Source organism: Osmerus mordax, chromosome 9 (genome assembly GCF_038355195.1).
Source record: "Osmerus mordax isolate fOsmMor3 chromosome 9, fOsmMor3.pri, whole genome shotgun sequence".
In the NCBI taxonomy this organism is placed as follows: domain Eukaryota; kingdom Metazoa; phylum Chordata; class Actinopteri; order Osmeriformes; family Osmeridae; genus Osmerus; species Osmerus mordax.
Window position 1 is genome coordinate 15,454,009 of NC_090058.1, and position 14,435 is coordinate 15,468,443.

The 14,435-nt window shown below is 41.7% G+C and overlaps 1 protein-coding gene across 1 annotated transcript; it reads left to right on the forward strand.

The window, feature by feature from the left end:
* The first annotated feature begins 4,904 nt into the window (after window positions 1–4,904).
* Window positions 4,905–13,733, forward strand: LOC136949538 (TLE family member 5-like). Its single transcript, XM_067243858.1, has 7 exons — window positions 4,905–5,449; window positions 6,187–6,284; window positions 6,405–6,468; window positions 6,560–6,604; window positions 6,720–6,782; window positions 6,964–7,038; window positions 11,494–13,733. Exons 1-7 carry the CDS (start codon window positions 5,423–5,425, stop codon window positions 11,731–11,733), a joined length of 612 nt encoding a protein of 203 aa, XP_067099959.1. The 5' UTR covers window positions 4,905–5,422; the 3' UTR covers window positions 11,734–13,733.
* The last annotated feature ends 702 nt before the right edge of the window (window positions 13,734–14,435 follow it).

Sequence of the window (14,435 nt, forward strand, 5' to 3'; positions counted from 1 at the left end):
CGTCCTGGAAAGTGCTGAGCCACTCACAACCTTTTTGTCTGAAATGGGGCTGATTTAATATTGTGACAGAGTGCCGCTGAGTCCTTTTCATACACAACCAATGTGACGTTTTGTTGCTCTAATTTGTTGTTTCAGTCCATTTGTGTCCAGAGGCATTTCCAACTACTGCCATTGAAATCGTCCCTATAAAATCCAGACGCACACACATTCCTGAGGTCAAATGTATGAAGGTGCATAAAAATGCGAGCCAAAAAATGCATACAGGTGTTTCTACAGTGTCAGATTATGAAAAAAAACACGGCGTGAGAATATGCGTACCACTGCGCACATTAGAACCCACTAATGCACAGTGCCTGTGATTAAGTAGGTGACACACAGATTTCTGGAATAGATGCAGATGTTTTTCGGTGGGTTTAGTACCTAGATTTCTCTGATCACAAAAATACTTGTTCAGCCTCCACATCATTTAGTCACTTATGCACATTATAAAAGCAATTTCTTGTTATTCTAAACAAATTGCTAATGCTCTGGTACATTCGTGCAAATTAGGGCTGCAACAACGAATCGAGAAAATGCGATTATTAAAAGAGTTGGCAACGAATTTCAATATCGATTCGTTGTGGTGCACGACTATTACACAACTCAATAAGTTGCGGAGATGTTTGAGTATTAAGGCCGAATCCCAATACTCTATTTTACGCCCTTGTCCCTCGAAACTGAGGGGTATGGGCTACATAGCCCTATGAAATGAGACACCAAGGTTACGGTTATGTACCGATGTCTCCAAAGCAAGATTGTTATGCACTGATATCAAACGAAATTCGTTTGCAATTCAATGCTAATGGAGTTTAATTAAAACTGTAGACATGGAGTCCATTCAAAGCTAATCAGAGAAATGCGGGACTGTTGTGCAAATCAGTAATGGAACGTTAGCGTAGCAAACTACTAACGATTTTTAAAAACGTTTCAATTAAGAATATGGTTGCAAATACATATGTACAGGACTGTGTAAAGCACCAAACAAGACTGGCATACTTTTTTAATCAATTAGTTAAGCCGAAAATATTACATTTATGGGACTCTGGATGATCTACCCGCCATTGTTGCAGGTAGCGCAGTAACAAAAGCCTGGCTCTGCCCTCCTACGTCAATTTTGATTTTTGCTTCTGTACTAGGTCTGGCCATGAGGTACGTAAGTCAGATGTCTCAGGTTAATTTTCTACCGGCCAATCAGCGAACAGAGGGAGTGGCTGTCGTGTGCTAGTTTGTGTTGCTGCCTATTTCAATAAACGTTGATTCAACATGGTGGATAGCTGCTGTGCGCCGGGATACCTGAACCATCGGGGAAAAGATAAAGGGAGAGCATTTTATAGCATTCCTAAGATCCAGAGAAAAGAACCCCATAATTCCTGACAACCACCCATGGCTTCAACTGAGGATCATTCAGTTTCTTGGAATGACTTATCTGTAATAAATATGTAATGGCATTTTGGTGATGAAAAGTGCACTGATATAATGTAGGCTACGTTAGCCAACGTTAATACTAACACGTATTTCAGTATAGTTAATATGTAATTTAATTCCATAATTTCCCCAGGAATAACTATTAAAACGTATTTCAGGAAAAACGCTCAAACGGGTTTGTCCTCCCTATTAATAGCTAACCGTTGATGCTAACGCTAGCTAGCTATACAAGTTATAAAACTGACTGCATTAACGTTAGCTACACATAGCAATTCGTAGCCGGTAGATTTCAAAGCTGAATATTCATCACTAATCCATCTGATTGCGTCCATTTCTATTCCTCCAGGCTTTTGTAGGCTTTCAAAGACTACAGAGTAGGAAGAATGAAAGTTGATAGAGAGTTGTAAATATCTGGATCAGAAGGTCAGGGAAGCCTTCCGTTTCACTCGCAAAGGTCGTAAAAATAACTCCGGGAGCATGGATCACTAATGTTTAATCGATCAAGTTTTGCTTCATAGCTGCCTATGTGTTTTGAATTAAAGTGCGCAGTGAACTTGGACAGGTTGAAATCAGGGTTCTAAATTAACACCCGCCAAATGCGGGTTAAAATTCATTTTTGCGGGTGTTAATAAAAACTCACTAGCCAGTTTGGCCGGTTATACATGAGGCATTAGATACATAAGGCTCTGTTCTCGGCATAGTTCTCGGTCATTTATCCCCCTGGCAGTACTTCCTAAGTTTCCCATGAACACTGTGCCGTAATGCTACGTGATAACGTTTTATACGCCCATTGGCTGCGCGCAGTGGAAGTGAAACCGGCGCGAGAATCCGTGGAAACGAATGGAGCGTCCACCAGAAAACACAAGGAAGAAGTCAAATCGAAGAAGCATAGCGGATCATAGGAGGTAATAAGAGCTAGATAGAGTAAAAAAGTTAACTTAATGCAGCGGTGGTTATAGGACAAACTTCTGGGGGCGAGAAGAAGAACGAGGCAGGGGATGAGGATATTGATAGCACTAGAGAAACGAACAAAAGAAAATGTAATGCCGAATGGCTGACGGGTCGGGAATGGCTTGTGTTTGACAATGAAAATGTTGTCATGTTTTGTAAGGATTGCCGCATGTAGTCTACGCATAAGAGCATAAGAAAAATTATGTTGCTTACTGACACAGTCTAGTGTAATGTAAATACACTGTTCTTAATAAACAGTATATTAGGTCAGTTTAATTAATGCCTGCTTAGGACAAAACGTTACTGTAAATGCATGGGCAGGAGTCAATCTCATCATGACGCGAATGGACGTTTTAGTTATTTACAATAAATCGTGTCCTTACTTAGTCACGTGTTGGTGATTTCACATACCCTTGCATCACACTTCTGTGCTTCATTTTACTTCATTTTCTGTGTTTTTCATGCCAACAATGTTAATAAAACGATCAAATGCATTCAGTGAAACTCATAATTGTTCTTATTTTCACCTAAAAAAAATTTGGCTAGTGGAAATTCTGATTGGCTGGTAACTTTTAAGAACATTGTCGTTTTATTAACATTGTTGGCATGAAAAACACAGAAAATGAAGTAAAATTAAGCAACTTTCTTTAGAAAGTTACCAGCCAAATTGGCTGGTGATCAAAAAAGTTAATTTAGAACCCTGGTTGTAATCCCCACTGGGTTAGGGGTTAGGGTTAGCTCAGTCAGACTCGGGTCGCTCACTGGCAGTGTGCACAAACGTCAGAGGACTGCCTTTTGTAGATACAAGCCTGCTGAAGATAGCCAGCAATCTCGGATTTCTTTAACCAAGCCTGTTTCATTCATCATTTGCCTGAGAAAGCGACCTCCGTTAGCCAGGCTAGTTTTTCCCAAGCCAGCCTAGTTTTGCCCGTTCACGCCATTCTACACTAAAAACGTCAGGGAGGACTGCCTTTAGTAGATACGAGCCTGCTGAGGATAGCCAGCATCTTGGATTTCTTTAACCAAGCCTGTTTCATTCGTCATTTGCCTGAGAAAGTGACCTCCGTAAGCCAGGCTAGTTTTGCCCGATCACTTGGTCAGGGTATTTAAAGGTATCGGGGTCAAGTGACTTTTGTGCATGGATAAATGAAGCAAGCCCTGAAAACCAGTGGCCAGAGATGATAACCTGATCGACACTCCAAGTGTAGGCCTATACCCGGGATTAGTTCATTTTTTGCATCCGACATGCGCAGTTGAGAATGCTTGACAGTCGTGTGACGTAGGGTAATAATTGCATAAATATATATAAATATCTTACGGGGAAAGGCGGATATCGCGCGCGCCATAAAACCAACAGCAGAAGGTTATCCAAATAACAAAGAAGTGTTACAACACTCACGTTACAGCATGTGTATTCACACACATACTTGATGCTATCTACTTTTCCATTAGCGACAGTAACTCAGCTGTTAGCTGCAGAGCTAATGTTACAGCCACATTCTAAGGGTAGCAAGCTAGGTAACCATATACAGTAAAGCTACAAAATGATATAGCCTAGCGTTAGTTAGCTAACTTACTTGTCCGAGGTTAGTAGCTGAACGAAGGAGAGTTAGTACTGATCCAGAATTTAATTTCAGCAAGGCCAGTTTTGTATCTTCTTCGGAGAAGGACCAGGGCTTGGTTTACACCGATCGAAAATTCTAGCCACTGGGGTACCAAAGGCAGGCTGGGGGAACTCATATTAATGTTAAATAACCTCCTAAAGTGAAGTTTTCATGTCATGTCACCTTTCAATGACCATAACTTTCTAAATTTTCAACCGATTTTTAAACGGTTTGGTTTGTTATCAACGTCAGATGTCGTTATGCCACTGCATACTTATGAATAATTATGTATTTTTTAAAAAAAAATAGAATAGAAGTGCCCCTCAAAATCCACTTTTCTCAGGATATAATTTTTGTTTAGTAATTTGAATCATGAATTCGATAAATACACACTGCTGGTTGTTGCATTTTTTAAAGTCATTTTTTGTTGAGCAACCCCCCCCCCCCCCCCCCCCCTCCTGTTGAAATTAACGGGTGACTCGAAAAAATAATCGTTCCTTTTAATGAACGAGATTCAAAGAACCGAGTCCTTAAAAGGATCCGAATTTCCCATCACTATTCCCGAGATGCTAACTTCCGGGGGGTTGGCCTACAAAAACGTAATTCCTGCAACATTAGGTACGTTCGACTTCATGCAGCGCCGGCGTCGCCTGCAGCCCGGCTGACTTGAAGCAACCAATGGCATTCTCAGCTTCAAGGCAGCCGGCTGCAGCCGCGCTACATGAAGTCGAATATACCTACTGTGTTGGTAATTCGCCCCGCCGTCAATGGCGACGCTGTAGTTCAAAACGTATGGACCCACAGTTCTGTACGCTTTCCACCAGGGGCATTCCATGCTGCAACAACACTTCCGCACTGTAATTTTATACATTTGACATCTAAAATGGACCTTTAGTGCGCCACCTCAATCCCACATCACATGGGGCGTTCGTTCCTCGACATCGTACATTGTATAGCTAACTGGATAGCCAGTGAATTGGGGTGGTATAAGCTTGTAAACATTGTTTATCGTAGAAAATATTCCGAGTGTCCGTTCCAATCTGAACAACGGAGTTGTTCCTCGCGATGATCCACTTAATTTAAGACAACTAGCTACTAGTTAATATATCCTTTGTTTAGAAAATTCCCTGCAGTTTTTGCTAATCTAACGTCTATCAAATGTCACGGAAAAGGGATTGTCAAAGAAAACAAAACATTTGAGTTGGCTTTGTGACAAACAAATCGAACTGAACAAAAACAACGGTGTAAGATTGAGAAACGATTGCAATACAGCTGGCTAGCAAGCTGCTGCGGTTCCACTTCAAGTATAATAGCCTGTCGACATAACTACCCAACCGAATAGGTGGAGGGTTTGAGTTTATTCACCTAACCGCATAAGGAAATATTCCGTAAGATCCACTGACATGATGTTTCCACAATCAAGACACTCGGTAAGTAGTTATCCCAAGCGTGATTTTGCTAACGACGTTAGCTCTAGCTAAAAAGCTAACGCTAAACTATCTTAGTAGCTAGCGTTAGCTGTGTTAGCATATGTGAAGTCAGAAGTAAACCTCTTAATAGAACAAAATAGGAACTGCTCCTTAGTTTTACGCTAGTTAAGCCATTGTCTAGTAAACAAGACAGACAATGATTAGAGCTACCAAATTTCGCCCAACAAATCGTATTAACTCGATAATAAGCGTAGGTTCGTGTGTGCCATGTGCCCCAGGCATTCTGTTTATTTTCTTTCCCCCGATCAGGTAGAAAGTAATCCTGTAGTGAATTACTTTAACATCCAAGGAGCTTGCCAAAACACTCAAAATGCTAGCTCTTTGGTTGATTATCAAGCTAGCGTGTTGGTTAAGATAGTCTTTCAGTCGGTAAATCAGACCCCCATTTGTCTAACCTTAACATAAAACGCTGCTATCTAATCCAGGATTACTTCTCATCATCATCCCCCCAATCCTGTTGTAAATGAACTGTCGTAAATTTGAGTCCTATATAACATAATTTAGAGACAAGATAAGGTATAGGATAAGGTATGGTAAAAAGACCCTCATATACGAGCATTTTAACCCTCAGTTTAGTAAGCTAGATAGTAAGATAAAGTAACTATTTTATTGAAACTATTTTAGTAGATACATACAGGGTGTTCTCTCCCTCTCTCTCACACACACTGGTTTTGTAGACATCTTCTCAGTCCAGTCAGCCCCTCAAGTTCACCACTTCAGACTCCTGTGACCGGATCAAGGATGAGTTCCAGTTCCTCCAAGCACAATACCACAGGTAAAGAGTCAGTTAACCACACATATGTAAGCACAAGTCTAGTAAATACAAACAGATACACATGTGCATACAGTTGGAAAGCTGACTTTAATATGTGTGCTTTGTGACCTGTCTTTTCAGTTTGAAAATGGAGTGTGATAAACTCGCTAGTGAGAAGTCAGAGATGCAGCGTCATTACATCATGGTCAGTGACATAATCTTAGTTTGATATCATACCAAAGCTCATAAACCAACTATTGCTTTAATTGTATGTCTCATACATGCTAATTTTGCAGTACTATGAGATGTCCTATGGACTGAACATTGAAATGCACAAACAGGTAAGAGACCTCCATCCGCACCTGACCATTACTTTGTTGTCTCTTTCTTTTGAAGTATTTACAGCATTGTTCAGTAAAATCCAGTTTTTCTGGGTTTGTTGTTTCTTCCTCCCAGGCTGAGGTGGTAAAGAGACTGAATGGAATCTGTGCTCAAGTTCTCCCCTACCTATCACAAGAGGTATGGCATCCTCCTCTCCAAAGATTTGCTTGTCTAACTTCAGTTGAGCTGCGTTTCCGTTCAGATTCTCAATCAAATCAATAGTAGGATTGTCAAGTAAAGTTACTGTTCAGATAAGTGTAGATTATTGATCATTGTAATATAACTTCTGTTGTTGATTTTGTGCGTTTGTATATTTCAGCATCAGCAGCAGGTCATGGGTGCCATAGAGAGAGCCAAGCAGGTAACCCCACCTGAGATGAACTCCATCATACGGGTAAGTGTTTGCTTCATATGTGTGCGTTTTAATCTGTTTGTACTTGTGTTTTTGTTACTATACAAAGGGACTTCTGTAATAGGGTTGGGCGATACAAGCACTTTTTCCTATGGACAACGGTCACTACTTCTATCGGTGATTGACGATGTATTTAGGCAATTTGTGAGTGGTGTAAAAGCCCATAGTTGATCCATGATCTGTACAGATCACATAATTTCCCAAATCTCAATGCAGAGTTGCAGTGAAAAGATACAGATTAGACAGACGCAAGCTGTGTTTTATTCTGAAGTGCCAAAGGCTAAAGGTTGGATAGGTACATTTTGTGAAACTAGCCATTTTGGCTTGACTTTTAAAGTATCCAACCCAAAATATCCCGCCCCCTCCCTTCAAAGCCACTCTCCCAAAACACATGAACTAACTAGTTAGTAGCTCACAGTATGGGCCATACTGCTGTTCCTCATCCACTAATGCCCATAGTAAACAGTGACAAACATGTTCTGTGTGTGTGAATAGTTTTTTACTTGGAACCGGTAGTGATGCTATAATTATACAAACGTAGCAATAGTTATCCAACTAAAGGTAGCTATATGGCTTTGATAACTAGGAACGGATGACAACATAAAGGAGGGCTGGAAATACATAAACATAGATGCTAGGTGGTTGTTGCTCAATAACCCGTGGCAACATTTTACGTTCAATTAGCATAGAATAGGATTCGCTCCTCTTGCTGGGTGTCGTATTCACCTGCCTCGTGTCGCCAGCTATCCTGTACTGCCTCGTGCAGGCGGTCACATGACTTCTATTGAATACTAGAGAGGGTAAAATTTCTGGGGAAATTGTAGGGTGTGCTTGCTTGCATTGGTTGCAGATGGGTCCGTTTATTAACTGTAATTTTTATAACTGATATTTCTGTATGTTTTATATAAAAATGCATACTTATTCTTTATGAAGATTGCATAGATTTAAAAGCATACATTTGTTGCTGCTCATTTACAATTCAAAATACAAAAAGTGAAGTGTAGAATGAAACGGTTGTCTTCTCATTTCCCCTGCAAGAGGGAATAGTGATAAGCTATAGGCTAGCACCCTCAGTTGAAAAGTTGGATCAAACGAAGATATTGGGCAATCCGGTGTAAAAATGGTCCTAACATCCATGACTTAGCAAAACGTCACCATAAGTTTTTCCCTTCTAGTGATATTTTCAAGCATTTAGCTTACTCATATTGCAATAATTGATTAAGAACCCCCTTTGAAACAAGCTGAACCGTCTTTGAAACAAGCTATTGTAGCTAACAACGTTCTCACCGGCAGTATTTCAGATTAGGGTTGCCAACCGTCCCGAATTGTCCGGGACATCACGAATTATGGGTGATTTTGATTTGTCCCGTCAGGGACAGCTCCAGTCCCGTATTCCAATCACAGCCTCACCGGACAATAATAGGCTACTGTAAATGTGCCAAAACTCACGCAAACGTTGCTATGGGACACAGTTGTTGCTTGTTGGTGACAGTGTGTGTGAACTGGCCACTGGTGAGGTGAGCGTTATTGTGTGTCAAAAGGAGAAAATTGTAATAATTGCCTTGACTATTACTTTGAACAATACATCCAAGCGAGTAGCTATTAGTGGTTTTCCAAAATTACACTGATTGAGTAGGTTTATCATGGTATGGCTAATGAAAGCTTGCAATTTCCGTTATTGTTTTTCAGCTGTTGGTGCGCACGCATGTGCGTGTGCACACCTGGAAGAAAGTGTCCCTCATTTGGGGTTGAGAAAGTTGGCAACCCTATTTCAGATGGAATCGCGATTCAAACAGTACCATCTGCAAATATGCCCCCAAAAACGTAAATAAGCTTGACATTTATTTAGGTGGAAATGGCTCATTCAAAAGAAGTTTGCTGGAAGCAATCATTGTCAGTAACCATGCCAAATGCGACCATTTGGTCAGCCTAGAGCCCTGCATGGAGAAGCTGACCCTGGTAAATTGTGCTACGAGCAAGCTAGCCTTGCTGCTGTTGCTAGCCAAACTTCACTGAGAGGATTGTTTGAGAGGATTGTTGACACAAAGTTTAGGCTGTGGGATTGAAGACAGCTACGCACCCCACAAGCTTGAGTTTAAATACATCATTTAATGTTTAGTCATTTAGCAGACGCTCTTATCCAGAGCGATGTGACATTACCGTATTTTTTCTATCAGCAGCGTTTATTACACATTTTTGGTGCAGCGTTTATTTGAGGGCGGCGTTTATTCGAGGGTGGCGTTTAATTAGTAAGAGAGATTTAGTGAATTGTAAGCCATAGACAAAAAAAAAAAATAGACAAGGAGGTCAAACACGAAGCTTAGTGTAAAATTGAAGCCGCGCATTTAAAGGCCATATGGCAGGTTTATTTTTCCAACGAATTTGCGCTATTTGCTTGTTGGTAATAAACATTTAAACTGTTATCCATTGTATTTGATGGTATCGATAAAAATTAACGATACCCATCCCTAACTAACGGTAAACTTATCTAGATCTAGAAAGAAGACATCATGCTAGCTATGGGCTAGCTATGGGCTAGCTATGGGCTAGCTATGGGCTAGCTATGGGCTAGCTATGGGCTAGCTATGGGCTAGCTATGGGCTAGCTATGGGCTAGCTATGGGCTAGCTATGGGCTAGCTATGGGCTAGCTATGGGCTAGCTATGGGCTAACTTGCCAGTCCCACCTAGAAATCCCCCCCCAAGATCATCCCTAATTAAATATTTTCCCCGACGTTGTAAACACATTTCCGATTAGATGTCCCATGTTTTGATGGTGCTAGCAGAGACCATATTAGACATTCTCTGGTACTAGCTTAGTGTTTATTTGTTGGGTGTCACAAAACAGAATATAATACGAAAAAGTAGCTACTTTTTGCAACGATTCTTCTTTCCCCCACAATGCATTGCATGACGTCACGTTGGGGAGACGACTGACCAAAGCCCGCTTAGAGACCATTGAAATTGATTAGAAAATAAACACTTGTTACTTGTCCAAAGGAGGAAAGAAAACGTTGACTTTCACTCTGTGCTATTCACTGACAGTAAAACAAAATTGTATATGTGCACTGCTGTTCGTAGACTAGCTCCAGAGATTGTTGCTGCGTTGCTAAATGATAGCAACTCACCAGGACACTTCACCAGGACACTTCACCAGCACACTTCTCCACTCATTCTCCTCCAGACCATCCATTTAATTGGCTTTGACGGCCATCAGGTCTCGGCAATTCCTCATTTGCCCTCATGTCTACTTGGTTCGAAATTATACGGCTGCGGGCTGGGGGACACGGAACGTAATTCCCAATAGAAGCAACGCAATCGGGACCAAGACAAACATTTTGACACCGACGTTGTCTATGTAGTGTGTTTTAGTAAGGCGCTCAGGTGGCTGAGCGGTTAGGGAATTGGGCTAGTAATCAGAAGGTTGCTGGTTCGATTCCCGGCTCTGCCAAATGACGTTGTGTCCTTGGGCAAGGCACTTCACCCTACTTGCCACGGGGGAATGTCCCTGTACTTATAAGTAAGTCGCTCTGGATAAGAGCGTCTGCTAAATGACTAAATGTTAATGTAGTCCAAATATTGAGGAATCCTTAGGGGTGGGAAAATAATAAATAACTAGAGGGTACCATTTCTGGGGAAATTGTGGGGTGTGCTCCTGTATTTTTGTACGGCTTTCGACTGGTTAGCTACTGCGATTCCCACACAACAGAAGTGTAGTAGTTAGGTAGCTGTACAATTTACCGGGGCTAGGTCCGAATCTACGAGCAAAATGGAGCACAGCTGCCAGCTGTAGGTATATGCAGGTAGCAATGCTAGTACAAAATAACTTTTTAGCTGGTCGGCTCCATGACGCCGTGTAAGTACGGCTCGTGAGACTGTTCACAAAAAGAACGAAGGGGAACCCACTTGTGTAGAAGATCAAGACATGTTCGTAGGTACCTAGCGAAAAGTAGCCTCTACTTTCCTAGACTTTAAGCTACGGTACTAATGCTGAGGGCTCGCTGATATTGCTTTCTGTCTTACTAGAACTGTGTCGTTGCTGACGTTGTGACGTAAGGCTAGCACTGAGTTCCCTTTGGCCACACAAGGCACTTTTGGCCACAACCTAATTCAAGCCTAAACAGTGCAACTGAACGTAAATGCCAATAGAAGCAACGCAACCGCTAACAAGACAAAACCTTTTGACAGCGACGTTGTCTATGTAGTCCAAATATTGAGGGATCCTTAGGGGTGGGAAAATAATAAATAATAATAATATTTATGAGAGAAAACAACAATGCTTGTGCTCGCCGAAGGCTTGAGCACACCCAATGAATGGGGATGACATTCTGTTGGATGAATTTTGCCTCGTTTTCCTATCAGTGGATCCCGGTCTTAACTGTAGTTAGCTCCTGTGTGTGTTTGTGTGCGCTGACACACCAAATCATCTGTCTTTTCAGCAACAGCTCCAGGTTCACCAGCTGTCTCAGCTCCAGGGCTTGGCCCTGCCCATGACACCCTTGCCCCTGGGTCTGACGCCCCCTAGCCTACCTGCTGTCACCTCCAGCTCTGGCCTGCTCTCCCTATCCTCCATCCTGGCCTCCCACTCCCATGCCCAGGCTCAGCTAGCCAAGGAGGACAAGGTTCGGGAGGGGGCCGAGAGGGACCAGAGAGAAGAGGACGGGGACAAGTCAGACTGACGGGAAGGGACCTTGCAGCACAGTGCAGCATGGCGTAGTGAATGGAGACTGAGAAGAGGAGATAGAGGGTAGGGAGACAGGTTTGACTAATGCCCCATTATCGCCACAGTGTGGAGGGAGAGAGGATCATAGGGAAGTTCTCATCAAGAAAGGGAGAGATTCACACAGTTATGGGTTGGTGATGCTGCTTAGAATTCTATTCCTTAAGAGGAATTATCCCAAAGGGTTTTGAGGTAGGAGGAGAGTAGTTTAGTAAGAGTTGACTGTCAGTCTCACCAGACTCTGCATAAGGCAACATCATTCTGCTCTCCCCTTCTCCGATTTTCTCTTCTCTTCCCCATTCCTCTTTTGTGTGCATCTTTGATTTTTTTTTCTCCAAGGGTTTCCATTATTTGTTGATATATAAAATTAGTCCGATTGTATTTGATTCTGTTGCCTGGCCCATTCTCTATCCCTCTTCCCCCTTCCCTTCCTCTCTGTCTCCACACCTTCATCTTAGACAAGTGGGATAAAGGAGATGCGTCAATAGACCTCCCCCCTTCATCCTGTATCTGTCTGTTGATTGGTGGCTTAGTCCCCTCAACCCCTCACCCTATCTAATGAAAGTTCAGTGCAGAGGAAAGTACAGTGATGTCATGCAAATCTGCACAAGGAGCCAAAGGGACCTCTTCAAGACATGTTCTGTTCCAACCTTAAAGAAGAGGATTCTAAGTAAGAGACAGTCTAATTAAAAGTGTGTGTCTAAACAAGTGTTGGTGGGGGTGTAAATGTGCGTGTAAACAAATCAATGTTTTGTTATATTAAGCACCTTTCATCTCCCAGTTTATTTTTCTGCTTCCTTTATTGGTTTCTTACATTCAACAAAGATTAACTTAATTGGGACTTTAAAAGTCAAATTTGGCCTAATCAGAAAGCTTAACTAGTTATAAAGAGAACATTAACTTACTAGGGTTACGTTAGCCCACAGCATTCTTAAAGTTAGGGTAGACCTCGAGTTACATGGCTCTGTTTGGGTCTCAGCCAATCAGCTTTCAGCTGTAGTGGGATAAGGACATTTCAGTCCATGAACATGTCAGGCAAACAATAGCACCTAGCTCTCTACATTTTCAATGAGGAGTTTGTAGAGGGTCATTGGGTAACTAGACTGTTGTACTGCTTCCCTTCTCACATATTGCAAGTGTCTATAGTAGAAGACCAGGATGTGTGGTGGTGTTTTTAGCCAGAAGATGGCAGTAAAGCAGCACTGTTGACTGATGCACTTGACTTACTGTTAATGTTAGCTAGCCAGATGAAATCGGGGCTCTCAAAAAAAGCACAGCATTCCTCAAATATCTTTTTAAAGGCAGAAACTATAGCGCCTGCTAGAATAAACCCTGGTGTCGGGGGGGGGGGGGGGGGGGTTGTTGTATACCAGAAGCCTAACAGTCTATCCAAGCTTACTACCCTGATCTAGTTCCTGTTTGTGAAACCCCTCCTAGGCTAGCATAGGACAACCTTAGGTGAACAAAGCTTAACTCAGACCTGTGAACGGTAGATGTTTGTGTATGTTGTCAAGGGCCAATTTATGTACGTACATGAATATACCTATAATTTTGTAAGCATTTTTGTATGTTTCAGAGCTGCTTTCCAATGTGTGTTTGAGCATGTGTCATGGAGGACTATGGCGAGTAAGTGTGTGTTACAATGCTGTAGTGAGTCTATACAACCCCTCCCCCCTCTACCCCTCCTTTCCTTGACAACGATGAGGCAACTGCTTTGAGCTTTGTAAATGTCTTTTGTCATTTTCATTGAAACTCTTCATTTAGTTGTATGTAAAAGTTACACATATGTACTTGTTAATAATGTTACGTTATTAAAAAAAAAGTGTACTATAGCTTCATTTAAAAAGCAGGGGGAAACAAATGTATTGTAAAACCAACAAACCATGTACTCTAATTGAATGAACCATTCTGCAGTAAGGAAATGTCTTTTGTGCCTTACAAATAAAAGACCTGATTGAAGCTCCTGAGTTATGTGCTTAACCCATGTAATTCCTCTGGCTCTCACTGAGGTGATCCACAACCCCTTGGAGCAGGTCTGAACATGAACCATCTCTGTGCTCTTCACTGTTGTCAAAAGCTGCATGAAGGGAAAGTACTTGGACAAAAATATTCAACTGCTGTCCTTATTTGCACACAGGGTCTAAACACAATTAACCCTTGTGCTGCCTTCGGGTCACATGACCCAAAGGTTCATAACAAACCATCGTTGTGTTTACCCAATTTTACCCAATACAAAAACAAAAATAATTTTCTTTTAACCTTTGCAATGTGGGTGGTCTGAGACAGCCCAACAGTTAAAAGAAAATGCTTCACTTTGTTTTTGTATGCGGTAAAGTTGTCGCAATACGACGGTGGGTCACAATGACTGATGGGTCAGAATGACCCGAAGATAACACATGGGTTAAGCAGTCTCACTGTTTCCCTTTCAAAGAAAATCAAGACACCACCTCTTATAAGGCATATTGAGTCATATTTAATCATAAAATAATTGAAAAACATACCCACGGATATAGAACAAGTATCAAAAGATATTTGTAAACCATTTAACAATGTGTAAAATCCCCCATCATACGCAGACTTCACACAAATGTTTTGTAATTCCCCATCCCCTGGTCTGTGGTTCTGTAGGCACCCAGGCCTCTTCTAGAGTTTGGTGATACA

Excerpts from the sequence above, each read along its gene's own strand:
- LOC136949538 (XM_067243858.1), top strand. The coding sequence starts at position 5,423 with ATGATGTTTCCACAATCAAGACACTCG. Across the intron at positions 6,469-6,559 it reads TGCAGCGTCATTACATCATG|TACTATGAGATGTCCTATGG; the intron begins GTCAGTGACATA and ends CTAATTTTGCAG. Across the intron at positions 6,605-6,719 it reads ACATTGAAATGCACAAACAG|GCTGAGGTGGTAAAGAGACT; the intron begins GTAAGAGACCTC and ends TCTTCCTCCCAG.